At 35.1% G+C, this 17896-nt stretch overlaps 2 protein-coding genes across 3 annotated transcripts; one reads left to right on the forward strand and one right to left on the reverse strand.

The window, feature by feature from the left end:
* Window positions 1-3309: 3309 nt before the first annotated feature.
* Window positions 3310-12244, reverse strand: LOC124438965 (gelsolin-like protein 1). The gene is made up of 15 exons (XM_046989159.1): window positions 12069-12244; window positions 11479-11568; window positions 11205-11294; window positions 10130-10225; window positions 9121-9215; window positions 8672-8744; window positions 7969-8043; window positions 7366-7458; window positions 6992-7057; window positions 6400-6436; window positions 6137-6216; window positions 5327-5367; window positions 5155-5237; window positions 4360-4451; window positions 3310-3749 (listed from the first exon to the last, which is right to left on the reverse strand). The coding sequence occupies exons 1-15, from the start codon at window positions 12147-12149 to the stop codon at window positions 3654-3656; spliced, it is 1188 nt and encodes a 395-aa protein (XP_046845115.1). The 5' UTR covers window positions 12150-12244; the 3' UTR covers window positions 3310-3653.
* Window positions 12245-12444: 200 nt separating this feature from the next.
* Window positions 12445-17564, forward strand: LOC124438519 (28S ribosomal protein S23, mitochondrial-like). 2 transcript variants are annotated; one of them, XM_046988684.1, is made up of 7 exons: window positions 12445-12460; window positions 13000-13142; window positions 13365-13436; window positions 14535-14690; window positions 15176-15253; window positions 16827-16929; window positions 17313-17564. In XM_046988684.1, exons 2-7 carry the CDS (start codon window positions 13102-13104, stop codon window positions 17355-17357), a joined length of 495 nt encoding a protein of 164 aa, XP_046844640.1. In that variant the 5' UTR covers window positions 12445-12460; window positions 13000-13101; the 3' UTR covers window positions 17358-17564. The 2 variants fall into 2 exon arrangements, with proteins under 2 accessions (XP_046844640.1, XP_046844641.1); XM_046988685.1 differs by lacking the exons at window positions 12445-12460; window positions 13365-13436.
* The last annotated feature ends 332 nt before the right edge of the window (window positions 17565-17896 follow it).

Here is a 17896-nt window from a genome sequence, read left to right on the forward strand (position 1 = left end):
CTAACGTGAATCATGACTGATTTGCAAATTATCTTTGATTATTTTATCAAATTAGCTCAAATTAGTTTACATTTGCTAATACAAAATCAGCTATAAACCAATCAGAGCGCTTTTTTGTTTTTATTTTATAATCCCTAATGAATATTTCCCCTCACTATCCCCCTGATTATCAAGCTGGTGGGGTTATTCATCAGGTCTGTTTCTAACATTCAAAACAAGCCTAAGTTGTGGTATAAGCTTTATATTTTATCGCGTTTGCCACCGTGTTTTTGCTGAGTTCAGTGTTTGTCGGACTTACCTTAGTAATGTAACCCAACTCCTTAGTTCTATAAGGATATTTCAAAACTCTATCGAAATTCTTAAAAATTTATCCACTTTTAGTGATAAGAGAGTAGATATTTAGATCAAAATATTTTTTGTCGCTTCTTGTTTTGAAGCAAACACTGAGCATGCTCGTATTTTTAAGGGTATCGCGGAGTGCTGAGCATTTTTCTGTGAGGGAGGGGAGGCTAAAATTAATCATGAATTTGCACTTCTCCCCTCACCTAGCGTCAACTAATACATTTACTATGTTTGTAAATGTTGAAATAAATGGTTGCAAATAGTTATTTATCCCCCGATTTTACGGTCGCTAAATGTTCTAATTCGAAGATTAAATTTGCATGTGTTACGCATTTAGTATATATAGTTTACTGGTAGAGTATACAACTATTGTAATATTTATTTTCTTTTGGCAAAATGCCTGTTTGAACTGTTTTTTGTTTTTGTCCCAAAAGAAGTTGGTATCTTTTTTAGTCGAATGTAAAACTGTTGACCATTGAAAAAATTGGCTAATGTAAATGATGCAAACTCTTGCAAACCTGCTTCTGAAAATTCCACTGTATTTTGAAAAGTCCATAGTAAACTCAGGATAATGATTATTTTTTTGTCAATAATTGAATGACGCCAGCTATCTTTTTGTCAATGGTCAATAATTTTGTCGATAATCGATGAAATATTTTATATTATTATTTGAATTGTGTATTTGTTGCAAGCAACAAATTCACACTTCTCACATTGTGAAATAGAAGCTTGTACTATGGCAAGGAATTCAACACTTGTACTATGTGCATTTTTGATTTAGTGCCTTAGATTCGCTTTGAGTACACAATACATGTGCTTTAGATGTTTAACTTGGACGTTGATTGTATTTGGCGAGAAGTTGAATTCCTTTTCATGTGAGCGATTATAGAGCTCTTCAGACATTTTTTTCCATGTCTTTTTACTGTCGATTTCCAATTTTAAACGCGTTTTACTATTTTAATATTTGAAGTATAAAAATGCTCGTCCGTGGTAGATGTGAACTTATACGACAACCCAATTTTTGAGTTGTGGACTCTAGATATAGTTACAATAAGACACAATGTGTATGATGTAGCTAGGTATTTTCATTATATTCAAGATTTCACTTTTTCATTTTTCATATTTTTATTTTATATGTAGCTAGTTGCATGGATTGTTAAATCGTTATTATATTACGTAGTTATTTAATATAGATTCACGAAAGGGTGAATCGTAATATAGTAAAAGTATTTTACTTTATATAGAATACATGTTGTGTAAATAGTTCTGTTGATCTAATTACAAAGTTATTTTTTTGATCGTCTCGCTTAATTTACCGTGTGTTTGTTTTCTTCTAGAATATTAATCCGAATGCGCTATGGCATTCATGTGTCATTGAAAACAAACCTAATATTGTCATTCTGATGAAGTGTATAGTTTCAAAAATGAATGCCTACACCACAATGAAATATTACCCAATGTAGTGTGTGATGTTAGTCAACAATGATGAATAGAGTGGGAAATGGCAGGTAGGGAAATGGTCTCGACAAGCTTTTTGTCATATGCGGGGAACAACTAATGTTTGATTATTTCGGAATCTCAAAAGAAAGGAACAATAGCAAAAATAGACTAATCTAACATTACATGAAATAGAGAAAGATAATCTTGTTATTCTGGCCATATAATCAAGGCAACGGACCAGTTATGAAAATGATTTTCATGAAAAACTTCCAATTTATGTACAATTTCAGTCCATTTATTGTTTTAAACAATTGTGGCAAAATCCACCTTTGGACTTGGGAGCAGCTTTATTCTCAAATGTTTGTGCGATTTTTGTTTGAATATCAAACATGGAAAATACCCGAAGGGGAAAGAGAGATTTACAGGAAGAGGTGAACAACGTGTAAACTAAGTTTTATTGCATATAGAGTTTTTGTATATTCCCTGCTATGATATATCATTTTTTAATGCAAAGCATAATGAAATTTAACGCCAAAGAATTCGTTTGTGTAAAGAACTTTTTCTTGGAGAAATATCTTGGGAGGAATATCATTGTCAGGAAATGTTTTTCCACTGAATTTTGTTGGCAGATAAGCAATCATGAACAAGAAATATTCTTTTTCATTTAGTTGCTAAAAACCTGCCCTTTATAAGGAGTGGACTGTAAGACTGCCAGTTATGGATTCAATTATGAATTGTTTGGTGTATTAATACGATATCAAAGCTATAAGGAACTTCGTGGCGTGGGGACTTGGGACCTCCAACACGGGAATCTTTATCAGAGCCCATTGGGAAATTTATGGTGATAAATCATAAGTTCACTTGTCGGCGAAGGAGGAGCAATACATTTTTATCTGTGTGAAACTCGGAAAGAAGTATTTCAAAAACACCAAAGCCAAGATCGCATGAAAAGTTTAGGGCTAACAAAAGTTTACAATGTTGAAGGTCAAGCTTCAAATATTTGAAAATGACGGTGAATCTTCAAAAATTTTATTTATATCACTTTTCATTTTCAAGATATTGAAGTTTATGTAATGTACGCGTTACGCAACTTGTGACGTCATATATAGCATGATGAGAATTCGAATTCGAAATAGCAGATGAATTTGCTCATCAACCGAGCAGAGCTGCGCTCATTATGAAGAATTATAATACTGAAAATTGTCTGATCATTTTAATCAGAAGTTTCCAGGAAACACAAGGATGTTTAAACTTTGTAAAAACTCTTGCAAAATGACGCCAAAAGTTGGGTTAATCGGACATTACAAAAACTTCAATGTCTTGAGAATGAAAAGAGAAGTGCGTGAACTGTTTTAGAAAACACACTGTAATTCTCAAGTTCAGTCGAATGAAAACATAATATAAATAGTAAAATGTCCGAGTCACTTGCCCTATAAATTCTTTTCACTATATATATGCCATTTTCCCCCAACATGACGACTGATGAAAGCACTCTATAGCACGCATCAAGTTAAAAGGATAAACTCCTTTCAAAGTTTGACACTAGTAATCATTTGGTTTATTTGTATAAAAAACAAAGCATATTTTCTTTTCCTTAGTTGCTTGCAAAAAACTGGGAAGATAGCGACATCACATCGCCAAAGATAAGGTAAAAAATTCTAGAAAAAAGCATGCGTTAGCTAGCACATAAGGCAGATATGCAAACGTTGTTACATTATCTTTTGGAAAAAAGCGCTTCGTTCAATAGCCTTCTTCTGAACGCGATAGTTCACAAATTGCATTGTGTATGATTTCTGTCCAGGTAGTTCATTGTATTTTTTCACTAGTCTCTTGGACTCGTGCAGTCTTGATAGTCTGAGAATTTTCTTTTGTCATTGAAACATGGCATCAAATTCTTTGCTTACTCCTTTGCCCTCAATGATCACGGTTGTTGGAACAAACGGATGGTCGGATTGTTGAAGAAATAACTGAAAAAGCAAGACAGGTTGTTGGAGCCAACAGTTCATTGCAAACTTATCACTTAGCATAAAGAAGCGAGTAAAATATTTCCATTTCCATTGGACTTTGATAATGGAAAGTTTTTTAGCTTCCTTTAAGTAGATAGTAGACAAGTAACAAATAAAAGTTTAGAATGAATGGTTCGATCCCGGGAGTATAGTTAGATGTTCGTAGGTGTAGATCGTCCTGGCTAGTAGTGTCCTGAGAAGAACAGTTGGTGTTAATGTTGACTGACGTTTCGACAACCGTAGCGGTAGTTATCAGTGGTGAAGTCATCCCCAAAATTTGGTCCAGCTATGTTAATCTTTTTGCGCTCACTCTCTGTAAAAACAATGGATTCCTAAAGAAATGAATAATGATAATGACCTACAATTTACATAGCGGGATCAAGATTTGCGAGCTGGCAACGCTTATGGTCGTCATCTTTATGTGGCTTTGAAGATGACTACCGCTAAGGTTGTCAAAACGTCAGTTAACATCAATACCAACAGTCCTTCTGACGACTCTACTATCCTGGAAGATTACATTAACAAACAAATAAAAATTCAGTTGAATGTTTTCCTTCTTGAATCAACTTACATGTGCCATAGGCAAAGCGTTCTTTCTTTCGCCTTCACTTGCACGTGACCCAATCCACACAAACACGTGCTCGCCATGATCAAGCACAAACGCTGAAAGGTTATTGAATGCACGTAAATGATAAATAATAACGTATAGTTGCACGGGCATCGGATTCAGTTAAAGCTTCTTCTAAACCAATTAGCTTTTGTTGTCATATAATGTACGGACTTAAGTCCTTCTGTCTTTTGAATCCTCATACCGTATGCACAGAGGAATGTTTTACCGGTGAATCTGATGGAATGTTTAGCGACATACCAGTTGCACTTTAGCTAGTTGAACTCGTGTAAGAATCTGGGGTTTTGAATCACAAAAGCTCATTTTTAAACATGCAATTTTCCGAATATATTTACGGTTCGAATGGTTAGGTTCTAATCTTTGTATTTTTGTATCGTTTCCATTTAGGTATTTTCACTAATATAAACTGCTTCTCTTAAATTTGCTCGCTGCAGTGTCTACTATTTGAATCAGAAGTATCAAGATATTTAAATTTTGACTTCGACAAAGCTATTGCTTTGGTGACCGGTAAAGTTTTTTGTGGTAGATTTTGTCCTCCCACCTTGGCCAGCCTTCTTGCCCTCCCAAAAAAAGGACGAAGTTTGGTCGTGCTAAGTGGACCTTTCTAGAAATCAATTGCATTTACAGTGATATCTACTTCATACAGCACGATCAAACATGCGGGTTGGATACGCTCTGAGATGTATATAAGTTTTGATGTTCTGAGTAATTTTAAAAAGATGTATGGTCATTAATTACCGTCTTCCGATTTCAGATTGTCTCTGCTAATATCACCAGACGCAACCAACTGTGTTCGAAGACTTCCGCTATTGTCGGAGATCCTGAATGCAAAGATAGAAAGCAATTCTACACGTTAAATTTGCCAGCCAGAGTGCGTCAAACACATTGCATTGTTCAGATTTTCCCTTGCCTGTATAGTTTTTTCTCCCGTGCTCCAGCGTCGACAGTATCCTGTAAAACAATCAATGTGAATATGTCATCGGATTGCAACCAAGGTAGCGCTTCATGTATTATAGTTCATTGCGTTGCACATTCTATTCTTTAAAAGAAAGACTTGGTCGAGGTAAGTGACGTTACTACGGTTACTGACAAAACGGTGGTTCTTAAAACAGTCGAATACCAAAATTAAGATAACTATAAATCAAATGACACGATGAATTTTGGTAGACTTTTCATCCGTTGCCACGACTGCTCGGACAAAAATTTTTTCGTCGTTACTATTCTGCTTCGATAGAAAAATTACCAAGTTTTCATTCATTATGGCAAATACGCTTTTCGAAGCAGCACATATCTTTTAATGTGGAGTTATCCAAATGCGTTAACGGAATGGATCTTTCTTTGACGACTCATTTTTGGGTGCAGGAGGTTTGTCCAGGCTAGACATAACATTCTTCATCTAAAGAGTTATTTATGCAAGAAATCGTTTTTCATGGACAGTTGTAGCCGATGTGGCTGTCTGAGATTGTTTGGCATACTCGCACTTTTATCATGCACTTGCGATTTTTATGAACCAAAATATTGCCGTAATTGTGTGGTGCCGTGCAACTAAATTTTTCACTAAAAATCCACCAAAAAGGTCATTTTTCTTAATCTAGAGGCTCCAAATTTGAACGTTTCTTTTTCAATGGTGGCGCATCGTTAGACTGGGCCCCTGAAGAATGTTTTCATCCAAACTTTTTTGAATTTCCTTCTTTGAATAAAATATTTTAAACATCCTTACCTTTCCCTTATTCTTTTTAGGTTTTCCACCGCTTTGTAGTTTCGTACGAAATGCATTTTTCGGTGAAATTCTGTCTTCCTCTGTCAAAAGAAAGATAAAAGTGTTAGCGTTGGATATTTTCACGCAACGAGTCTCGTTCTTTTTGCAATGTCTTGGAAATTTTAAGATATGGTATAGCTTTAAAGTTGAAATTGAGAGAGTGAATTTCTCAAGCTATTCTCGTGAAGACATGTCGAGTGATGTCCAGCATAACTTTTATTTACCCAATGTCTCTACTCTTGGACGATTATTTCTTTGGGACTAAAAAAACAGTGAAATAAAATCAAGAAATATGTCTGATTTTATTCTATAACTAATTAATATTTCAGTATTATGTGTTCTTTTTTTAAGACTCTACAGATTACTTTTGTTTAAACTTGAACGAGGCATGCCACCAGTTAAAACATTGGAGATTCAGAGTTCGGACAAACGTGAAGGTTTTGCGTGAAATTGCTTAGACTTCAGCTTAACAGTACAGATTTATAAATGTTATAGATGGTCCGCTGAAGAAATTTGTGTCCATGATTTAAAGAAAACATTTACGTTTGGTAAGCTATTTTTTAGTTTCTCTCGCACGTTTTGCGTTATTGTAGGATAAATAGACGAATGTTCTATAGCAGTTAAATCATTGTGCTGAACTTCTAAACAATTGCTGCTTCTAGGAATTTCAGAAGCAGAAGAATTGCTGCTTCTAGGAATTTTCGGCATTCATTTATTAATATATCAAACATCATTTTATTCAACAAATAAATATTTCAATTGTCAACACTCAACAATAAAATGGCAATCGCCATTATAAAATGACTTCAAGTTTACCTTTAAATTTTGCATGTATTGGTAAGCGATAAAGCGTTCGTCTTTGTTGGAATTTATGCCATTCCACTAGATAATTAGAACAGAGAACTAGTTGCCTGAATAATAAATAAAGAACAAGTTTTCTGCGAGGTGAGAATAGAGAACTAGTTGTCTATGTAAAGATAATTGAGAATTAGTTATCCATGTAATAAAAATAAAGAACTAAAGTTGTCTAATTAATTAAAAAAGAAAACTTGTTGTCCATGTGATGAGAATAGAAGGAAGGATACAACTGGCGACATAAAATGAAAAGATTCGAAGTGGAGAGGCTACTAAAACATAACAGCTGCTTGCTGATGTTTGAATGACTCGACCCTGCCATAATTGTCACCAACCTGATAAATCTCGTATCCACCGTCAAAAACGAACACGTCGCTAGAATCAAGTGACTCCTTAAAACAAGGCACTTCTTTTACGATCACTGATCCCTGACCAAAATCGAAAACAATAGAAATAGGGAACATGATTTGAAATTAGGTAACATTAGCTTAAAATAATCATGTCATCATTGTGGAATTACGAGCATGTCATGAAATATTATGTAGGCAGCAGCAAAGTCAGCTCATTTTTTTTCTCAATCAGTGGAACACAATGAACGAAAATGCATTTTCTGAAGAATTAAATATAATTTTGCTTGAAAATTGGCATTCTAGAAGTAAAATTTTAGGCTGGCTTTCTCTCTGTACTTAGCGTGCTCCAGTTTTGAAAGTGAAAGATGAAAGCTGCGCATGTGAACCATTTCCTGCAGAAGGCGTTTTCTCATGGAAGAAATTTGGGCAGTTTTAGTTCCACTCTCTTGACAAGTGCTCAATTGAACTGGTCTTAATTATAAGCCCATTATTTAGTCATGATTTGCTTTCGGTAGCGATCTGCACAATTTGAAGAAATATTTGCCGTAATTTAACTTTTTTTATATATAAGGAGGTAACGTATGTTACCTTGTAGTTATGTGTGTTGAAACACGTTGTACTGTAAGAGGAACATATGGAACATCGACAATACTTGACCCATTTCTGGAATAGAATAAACCCACTATAAATATTACAAATTCATACTGGTAAGCAGCATGTGAAAATTAGCAAGGAAATGGAGGGGTATTGAAAAATCTCTTTGACGTTTCGATTTGGGCCCTGTTAACATTATACCGTATTATTTGCTCGCAGCGTCTTGTTGAACGTTTTGGAAAGGTCATTACTAGTCACTAGGATATCACTACTTATATCACAAAGTTTGGACAACTTTTCGCGTACATTGTTGCCATTTGTAAACTTGCTAGAGCTTTAAAAGCTTTATGAAACTTTACACGCTCCAAAGAAAAAATTTTGTGCATTATATAGGGTCAGCCCTACCAAGCGAGATTCTGTGGACTATTATATGTCAATGCTAAATCCATTTCGCTCACATGACAGGAAGGCCCAACTGTAACTGCAGAACCTCGCCTAAAGAGCTGGAAATTTCCATGTAAATAAAACAGGTTAGCAGGGCCGTAGCTAGAGCGTTAATTTAGAGAAAGAGCAAGCCCTTTCCGGAGAGCTCATGTATGTTTAAACAGCCCCTAATTTGAGGATGGTAAGAGCTTGCTGTACACAATATTGTTAACAGTCGTGAAAATGTACTCTGTTTGACGATTTTGGAACGTACCTTCTCGCGACGGAATTGAAACAATCTGGGTGTATATTTCGTAGGTTCAACGTGACGGAAGCCGGTTTCTGCTCTAGATTTTCAAGATAAAAGCCTTAGAAAACGGTAGGGTTTGCTGAAATAGAATTTATTTCTCTGTTCTGCTCAAACGATATGCATCTTACCTCTATACTTACGTCTTGAGAAGGCAAAAGGTTTATTTTTACACTCGCTTAATGTAAATAATGAGGCAAGGGCAGTTACACCAATTTGATGTAAACTTACAAATGCAATGTGAATATAGACTTAACAAAGTGTAAACTTATAACTCCTTGGTGATCGTACGGAGGCAAGAACTTACACCGTTTTTATTTTTCCGTTTTTCGTGTTAGAATTTAGAGTGCATGCATGTTCATTCGGGCCGGGGCAAAGGTAATAATGATAAAATTTGGCTTACATTATAATCTTACCCGCCTTTCAAAAATGTGATTTCCTTGAAATAACTCCTGAAAAGTTGGCTTTCGTGCTCTTGAACTTCTCGATGTTGGACAGGTTTCTCATTGAGCTGAAATCAAGAACATATCTGCAAAAGTTATAAAGCACTTTTGGTGTAGCATTGAAAGTAAGAATCACAAAATTAATGCCATAATATTCCAGCTAAATCTTCGAGGAACAAGGTTATGCTCGTTTACACTCTACATGCACAGTTTCAAGTGTTCGAAGCAGTTGATTAAACTGAATATTTTCAATTGGTTGTAACCAATTAAAATTAGTTTATTCATCAATGACATGACGAATTATATAATTGGTTGAATTGAGCAATTGACCTTATTTCATAGTCATTGAATTTTGATCATGTTTGCCAATTAAAATGGCAATTAACCAGTTTTAATTTATCATTTTAACCAAAGCCGTATTTGATCAAAACAGCTAAAAAAACAAATTCATTTGTTGACCTGGACGTACTCAAACGAACAATTTTTCGGTCATTTCAACCAATCTGTTTTTGCAGTACTACGGTCTGAGTTTTTCTAGTTCCGGCCCATGACACAATCCTAAAAACACCGTTGACAGTGACGTCACCAGCTCGATAAATGAGGTAGACTATATTAATACATGCATGTTTTGATCCACAAGAAACAATTTCAAAGGAACTAATACGTAAAAAACATGCATATATGAATACTGTCCTCCTCATTGAACTACACATGAACTACCATTATATTACATTAAATGCTACCTGTAATAGAAAATATTAATAATTTTTTCAAGCCAAATCTTACACCCAGTTCAATCAATTTTCACTCCCCGAGAGAATCTCGAAACACTACACACGCGTATCTGTGTGTAATCTCGCGTGTCTGGGTGTAAGATTCGGCTTAAGTTAATTGCCTCAGGTAGGTAGCATTGCATGTATTTTAGTTCATTGGTCCTCTTCCTCGCTTATCGTTCTGGTGATGCCACTGACCGTAAGCTTACATATGTATCCAGCTCAACAGTTTTGTAAGCTGCTGCACCATATTCGTCTTGTGTCGAATATTTGCCAATCCAGAAGTGTAGATCATACAACAGTTCCTGTGAAAAACACAATGTCGTTTATAAATTACACCCCTTTAGCTTTCAAAAGATGGTCGACTTTATTTTGTAACTTTATATGGTACTGTGGATATGCTCGACTTGTAGGGAATGTTGAAGAATGAGGCCAAGAACAAACTACGAACTAATTATGGGGTGGGGGTTAAAAATTGGGGAGTGAGAGCTCTTAGATTACCAGTAATGTAGCTAGTCTGCAAGTTTTGTTGTGCCATGTAATTATTTCGGCGTTTAGTCACTGTAAAAACCATTGATTTCTGAAGAAATGAATAATGCTAATGATCTGAAGATTACATAGCATGACCAAATTTGCGGGCTGGCGACCTCACTTGTGATTACGTCAAACTGTAACTTATTCTGAAAGAGAAATCTTTATCTTGTGGTGTAGAAGATTTTAGCGCTTTTCATGGTGCATTGATTCTGTGGAAAACCACAAATGGAGAAAATGTCTGCACTATATGGCTTGTCTAAACAAGCAAACAAACAACAAAACCACGTTATTCAAAGTCTAAATTATTTATAGACTGACTCCGAGAGGCGTAGCATTTCAAAGATTTGGTTCTGTACAGCCTTTCTACTGGCTTCTTAGGTTTCAACGTAAATTACAACTTTCATGAAAGAACTAAGAATAGATATCTTTAACTATCGCTCATTTTCTGCGTTAACGATAGTTACAAGACGAGCAGTGCAGCCAAAGAAGTTCAGTCTTTCTATATCTAATATATCAGTACATTAACATAATTCATTTTTGCTGTGAGGGAAATCAGAAATAAATGGCATGGCCACTCCACTTTTACGAATCCAGGTATTGGTGTAACCTAGCCACTACAGCAAGAGCGGAAACATCATCTAGCAACATCGTTAAGAAATATTGCGCTTGCCCTTTGAGATTGAAGTCTGGACCTGAGCAATGACACTTAAAAACTGTTCAGGCAGAAAATGATGAATAAAGAATAGTTACATCAGTGTTCGGCTTCTGGTAAGTTCTCAAAATAATATAGGAATCTCCATTATAGAATTTTCCGTACTCATCTTTAGGCCAGTTTGTTACCTAGAGAGAAGAGTTTGATTAATCGTCATGACAACAAGAATGCTCTAAGGGGGAAGGACGATTTAATGTCAAGGCGAGTTTTTTTCAGAAAATTGTATTCGTTGATATGTTTTGAACGACATCATAATCATAAAGTTCCCTGCATGACTATTGCAAGTTAACGAATCGCTTTAAATTCGTGTACTTTAAATTTTACTATCCTCCAAATTTGAATTCCAGGCCTTTTGCCAGCTTTTTCCCAGGCCTTTTCGGAGTCAGCAGACGATTTTTTGACCTAATGAAAGAAAACTGTTTGAGGCATTTCATTAAATTCTAGTCGATAGCTACTCGTCATCATTTATTTTGTGAAAAATTAAAGCTGAAAAATAAAATGAACAAATGAAATGAAAGTTCTTGAAAATTTCTGAAACAAATTGGAAAAATACACAGCGTTTCCTATACGATTTAATGATTAAATTGTACAGTGACATAACTGACGTTCGTTTGATTGTTTTTTTTGTAAACATTGTTGTCGGACATTTGAGCCTGCACATCATACAGAAATTCAGCGGTTATTGATATTCGCCATTTCGCAATATAGATAAATTATAGGAATATTTTGCTTTAATGTTCTGGATCATTATGACTCCAAAAAAATATGTACATGCAACTATTGAGAATTGTAATACTATGCAGAAATAAGCGTTATAGAGTAAATACAACAGCGGTGAATATGAAAATTTAACCTCTTGGCAAACTAACTAAAAGTCTTGATCCTCTCAAGCATTTTCCAACCTTATTTTCAATATCTGAATCAAACAGCGCCAAATTTGAGTCTTTCCAAACATACTTCTTTGCTTTCTCCAGTTGCGACATCTCTGCAGAGCGCTGAAATCGCGCGCAGATGTATATGAATGTCTGTTTGTCTGACGTTTGCTTTGGAAGTTAGTCCAGACACCAGACAAGGCGTTACAAACGGAGCGCTGGTGTTATTGTGCGACAAATAGTTTGCCCTATAAGGGCATGGTTGAAAGGTATTCGAGATGGATAATTTGTTGCCTATTTTGTAGACAATCCCAAAAGCCATTTGATAGGCTATTGCACGAATTTGAAGCAAGTACTCAAATTGAGTAAGCTTGCCAGCAGCTGGAATGATTTTCAGAAAAAAAAGCTCGTAAGTACGAGATGTAAGTAGAAGCAAAGTTATTTTTCTACTCTCGTTACACGTCTATGTTGCTATCAAATAACTGAGCGTGAGCGAATAATAACAATAATAAGCTACAATATTTAACCACTCGACGGAATTTTAAAAAATAAGCTATGTTTTTAAACAGTATGTGTGCTCCAAATTTCTTGCAAACTTTACAGCTACCCTACTGTGCCTAAATTACCATGTTTATACTAGTTGTTATATAGCTTTAGGGTATATTAAATATGGTTGTCAAATATCAAACCATCTGACGGAGAAGTGACTGGCTTATGGCAATCTGCAGTAAAAGCTATCTTGCATTAACTACCAGTGACTTTGGTCAAGGCTGGTACAGCCTAAAGACTAAAGAGTTAATCAAAACAGTTTCATAACGGGCGATGTATCTGATAATTCATTTAAACTATAAATTTTGTTGTTATAATAATATGCGTCCTTGACCTTGATATTGACCCCTGATCAAAAATGTACAGTGCAAGCTAAAGCGATTGGAAGAGAGTTTCGAATATTCTTTCCCAGGTTTTCCGACCTGCGACACAAGAGCGCGGAAAACAAAGATGGTGAAAGTGAAATTCAACGTTGTAGAATGAAATTTTTTCCAGTTAGCTAACTAGATTACTCATGGCAAGCTCTCGTCATCTGAAAGGCACAGTTTTCTCGAGGTATGGTGCCCAAACTTCGATCTTAGCAATGTCGTTGCAATGAGTAGTCAAATAGATAAAGTTAGATAGTTTGTATTGTTATGTCACTCAGTAAAGCAGCGTGTTCTGACATTTCTGTTACTCACTAAAGAAAGCATATGTTTTGGACTTTGAATATTTACATACAAAAGTCATCTCTAATAATTTTTGTTTGGTTCTCAATTATACACTCAACTGGTATAGCAAGCAGAGCAATCGTACTCTGGTAACATTCAAAATGGCCGTCCGAAGACACGGAAAAAATCTATCCGAGGGGTGAGGGGAGAGTTGTTCTATTTTCTGCATTTGTTGAGTGCACTTACAGCACTTAAAAATAGTTTGAGATGATCTTATTAAATATCACTGCCCACACTAGCTGGACTTTAAAGTTTGTAAACTATGCACTGGAGATACAAAATTTTCATGCATTGGTGCCTTAATTTTACAAAATTGGGGACTCCAAATCTTGGGTGCGTATTGCGACTTTTCCAGTCCAGCCATCCAGAAAGTTTTGAGTGTGTCAAAATTAAGTAATACCTGCTGGTAGTTGTTATTAAAGTGTAACTTGGAAAAAAAAACCTGAACAGATCACAGCAAGTACCAGCACCTTACAAACGACTTATTCACAATGCAAACAAACGAACAATTAAACACATTACACTTTACACTAATCCACGATGACAATACACAATTGACACCCAAATATGTCATGTACACACAATATAATGACGTAAGAACCACATAAAAAATATGATGTTACTCCTCATTTGACTCTGAAGATGACTACTGCTAAACTTGTCAAAACGTCAGTCAGCATCTGGATGATCAACATTGAGAAACATGTAAAGTGTAACTAGATGAGTAATGAGACATCTCACATATTTTGTTGTGTATTTTTTAATTTGCCTCAACTTGCTCTACTTAAATTGTTTTTATTGTATAGCTCTGCCAAACCCATATGTTTTCTATTTCGGCAAATTTATTCAAATGTCTTTAATTAGAAGAATATTAACATATTTGACATCATAAATCCACAAGGCATAGCCAGGCCACAAGTTTGTAGTAAATATTTTGGTGTGCGCTCACTGTAAAAACAGGTAAATTTCTGAAGAAATGAATAATGATAATGATGAAGAAATTGCATAGCATGAACAAATTTGTGGAACGGCTATGCACTGATTAATCCTCCAATTATGACCGATAATCTTTCTTTTGTCTAACAAAACAACACTATTTACTTATTATTTGATATTATTGACTTCTTTGTGCACATCAGTGTGCCATAAAGTTTCATTTTCACATTAGCAACCTAATTGTTTTATGGTGTACATCAAACATGATTTAATCTCCCAAATGGACTGTTTTTCTATCTAGAGTTAGAGACCTTCTCAAGTCTGGCGTGCTGAAGGAAAAACCAGTGTGGTTTGATGTTGTTGCAGCATTTCCTCCACTTCAGACTCCAGACCTTGAAAGAATCCCTGAACGGGGGACTGTTGAAAAGATTGTGTATCCAGAGGATTCCATACGCAGGTGACATGTTTGATTGGTTTATTTCTTATCCACACAAATAAAATTGCATGAAAATGAGATATTTGTTACCAACCATGCTTCTTACATATATTTATAACAACTATCAGAGTTGCTTGTCAGTGTAACAAACATTAGGGTTGTATTTCAGTGTATCTTCCATTAGGGTCAGTATAACTACCAGCAGTATTGTATATCTTTGTAATAACCAAACAGGGCTGTATATCGGTTTAACAACCAACCAGGGTTGTATATCAGTTTAACAACCACCAGGGTTGTAAATCAGTATAGCAACCACCAGTGTTGTATATCAGTATAACAACCACCAGGGTCGTATATCGGTGTAACAACCAGCAGGATGTAAATCAGTATACCAACCACCTGTGTTGTATATCACTAAGGTAAGGAAAGCATCAGGGTTGTCAGTATAACAATCATATTGGTTTTATATCAGTATGCAACCATCAATGTTACATTTTTCCTTTTAGAAGGCTTAATTCTGAATTTCAGTCAGAGCCTCGCTCGTTGATGGAACGATCAGAAAATGATCAACATTTGAGTGAAAGGTAAGCCAGGTATACTTACCCTAGATGTATTTTAGTTGGGTATGACGTGTTTTATAAAATTTAAAATTAAAGGAGGCAAACTCTTATTATAAATATTGAAGCCCAGCAAAGTGCTTTTAAAAGATCCATTCAATACAAAAATAATATATAAAAAAGAAATATTTATTCAATAGCGTAACGTTTCGTCTTGACTCTCAAAACATTATCAGACAGTATTAAATTGCAAGTAATAATTAATATATATGTTATAGTTATTTACATGGTGGGATGAAAAAAAGTGACAGTAAATATGGGATAAGATGGTATGAAGTGGAAATCATAAAAGATAAAAAACACACATCATCACAAATTATACAGACGTAAAGACAGACAAAATTAGATTAGAGCAACTGAAGGACAATGGAGTTTCCTTTGACGGTTTCATAAAACTGGGAAATTGTAAAAAGGCCAGTGAACGTAGGTTTTCTTTGTATGGACGTGGAGAACTTTCCGTTAGAGCGATGAATGGTGATGTCAATAAATGGAAGTTTTCCATTGTGTTCGATTTTACATGTAAACTTAATATTGAGGTGTCGGTGGTTAAAGTAGGCGTGAAAGGGGTTGCACGTGGTCAACACTACGAAAAAGGGGAAAACAGACATCAACATATCTTCTATAAAGCAATGGTTTAAAGTGAGAGGGACAATTTTTGAGCCATGTAATTTAAGATTATGTAAATAACTATAACATATATATTCTTCATTACTTCTAATTTAATACTGTCTGATGATGTCTTGAGAGTGAAGACGAAAAGTTACGCTATTGAATAAATATTTATTTTTTTATACATTATTTTTATATTGAATGGCTCTTTTAAAAGCACTTTTCTGGGATTTAATGTTTATAATAAGAATTAGCTTTCGCCCGGTATATCCCTGGTCACTATTTTGAAGGAGGCATCATAGATTGATTGATGAAGACAAATAAACGCATCTTTCTTGAAGTTTCGAACTATTGCCATTCGTCAGGAGAAAGCAAATTTTCATTTTATTTGCGAAAATTCCAAACGAAGTGAGCAAACCAAAATTTAAAGGGTAGTTTGAGTTAGCAAGCAGCCTTGCAATAATATATGACAGCGGTGCGAAAATCTGTTATGAACATCGTGAATTTGTAAAATTCGTAAATTCGTCCAAATTACTTTCTTTGCGTTCATATCATACGTACATCCGAGAATACTAAAGATTTTCACCGTTTCTAAAAATCTTGCGTGCTTGAGTCAATTTTAACGGACAACCTTGTTTCCATCGTATAAATAGTTCATTCGAGGAAGGATAACATTCTTACGACAAAATCTGGTGACTATTTCATCAATAAGAATTTGAAAATGCAGTTTCTATAACAACCACTACAATATCATAAATTTAATCATGAACATCTTTGAGGTCCTACCGACAGAACATTTCATCCACTGACAATTATAATCGTGTTCATAAGATTATAGATTAGCAATTCTTGGAATGCTTGTATCAATCAGTGCTTATTTGAGTTATTTTTATGACAATACATACTTTTCATTCTTATTATGACGTTTTAGGTTCATATCAACCTGCTTAAAACGAATGGAAGGTGGATCGAGCGAATCCCAAGCCTTTGAACAAACAGTTCTAGAATTTCAAGATGAATTTAAACCATTGAAGGTATTTAGTGTACGTATATTTCAAAAATACATGCGTGGTTGACGAGGCAAAGTTGAACAATAGTGCAGTAACTTGGTCCATGTCCCATTAAAGGAGCGGATGCAGGTTTTTGCCAAACTCTGAATCCACTATATATGTTTTTAAATCCTTCGCCGTCTTTAGTGAAATGTTTTTCAATTAAGAAATAAAAGATGTTTACTGCGTTTGCACAGGCTTATACAAACCGAGGAGAACTTTGGCAGGTCGAGGGTTGCACCTGCTCGAGAGTCCTCACAAACGTCTCTGAGGTTTGCATAAGCCAGTGCAAACACGAAAAACATCTTTTATTTCTTTGTCGCGGGACGTTTCGTATAATTCTTTAATTTTACTGTGTTCAATTTCAGACTCTTCCTATCAATGAACAAAATTCTGAAGGTGTTAACGAATAGAACTCCCAAAGTGTGTAGGATTTTATTAATTTGAATGCTCGAGAAGCAAACAAGGAAGGTTAGATTGTTTTATTGAACTTCGTCGATCGAATATCGTGTTAAATAACGGAGAGCGTAGTGATTTGACAAAATCTTACCAATCGATGTTTTTAATCAAACGTGTGGAATGTGCAAGAGTTCCATGTATTAAACAGTATACGTAGCATATGTTCTGTATTGTTCACTAAGCTTATTTTCAAATTTCAAAATTATGTTTTTACGCTGTCATACAAAGCCTTATTAGAGTCCCGAAAGTTGTCGCCCCGACTGCTTTCGATTCAAGATGGTTACTTTTGGGGTATAGGGATCACGTTGTTTAGTTTTATTTGTTGATTCTAATAGTTAAATAATAAATCCACTGTAATAACGGTAATTTTTCTATTTGTTTAAAGTTATGCAAGGTTGTGGTAGCTCACACAAATGTGCATGAACGTTTTATTTGGATAAATGTATGATAAAGCTTTTATAAAGTAAATGGTTTGAACACGGGAGTATCGTTA

Source organism: Xenia sp. Carnegie-2017, unplaced genomic scaffold (assembly GCF_021976095.1).
Source record: "Xenia sp. Carnegie-2017 unplaced genomic scaffold, XeniaSp_v1 HiC_scaffold_19, whole genome shotgun sequence".
NCBI classification, from domain to species: domain Eukaryota; kingdom Metazoa; phylum Cnidaria; class Anthozoa; order Malacalcyonacea; family Xeniidae; genus Xenia; species Xenia sp. Carnegie-2017.

Bases quoted from the DNA above. Each gene is read 5' to 3' on its own strand.
- LOC124438965 (XM_046989159.1), bottom strand. From the start codon at position 12,149: ATGTCGCAACTGGAGAAAGCAAAGAAGTATGTTTGGAAAGACTCAAAT. The intron at 6,217-6,399 runs GTAAATAAAAGT...TTCTTTTGACAG, and splicing joins TCCAAGAGTAGAGACATTGG to AGGAAGACAGAATTTCACCG. The intron at 5,238-5,326 runs GCAAGGGAAAAT...CTTTGCATTCAG, and splicing joins CGGGAGAAAAAACTATACAG to GATCTCCGACAATAGCGGAA.
- LOC124438519 (XM_046988684.1), top strand. From the start codon at position 13,102: ATGGCAAGCTCTCGTCATCTGAAAGGCACAGTTTTCTCGAG. The intron at 14,691-15,175 runs GTGACATGTTTG...TTTTCCTTTTAG, and splicing joins CCAGAGGATTCCATACGCAG to AAGGCTTAATTCTGAATTTC. The intron at 15,254-16,826 runs GTAAGCCAGGTA...ATGACGTTTTAG, and splicing joins GATCAACATTTGAGTGAAAG to GTTCATATCAACCTGCTTAA.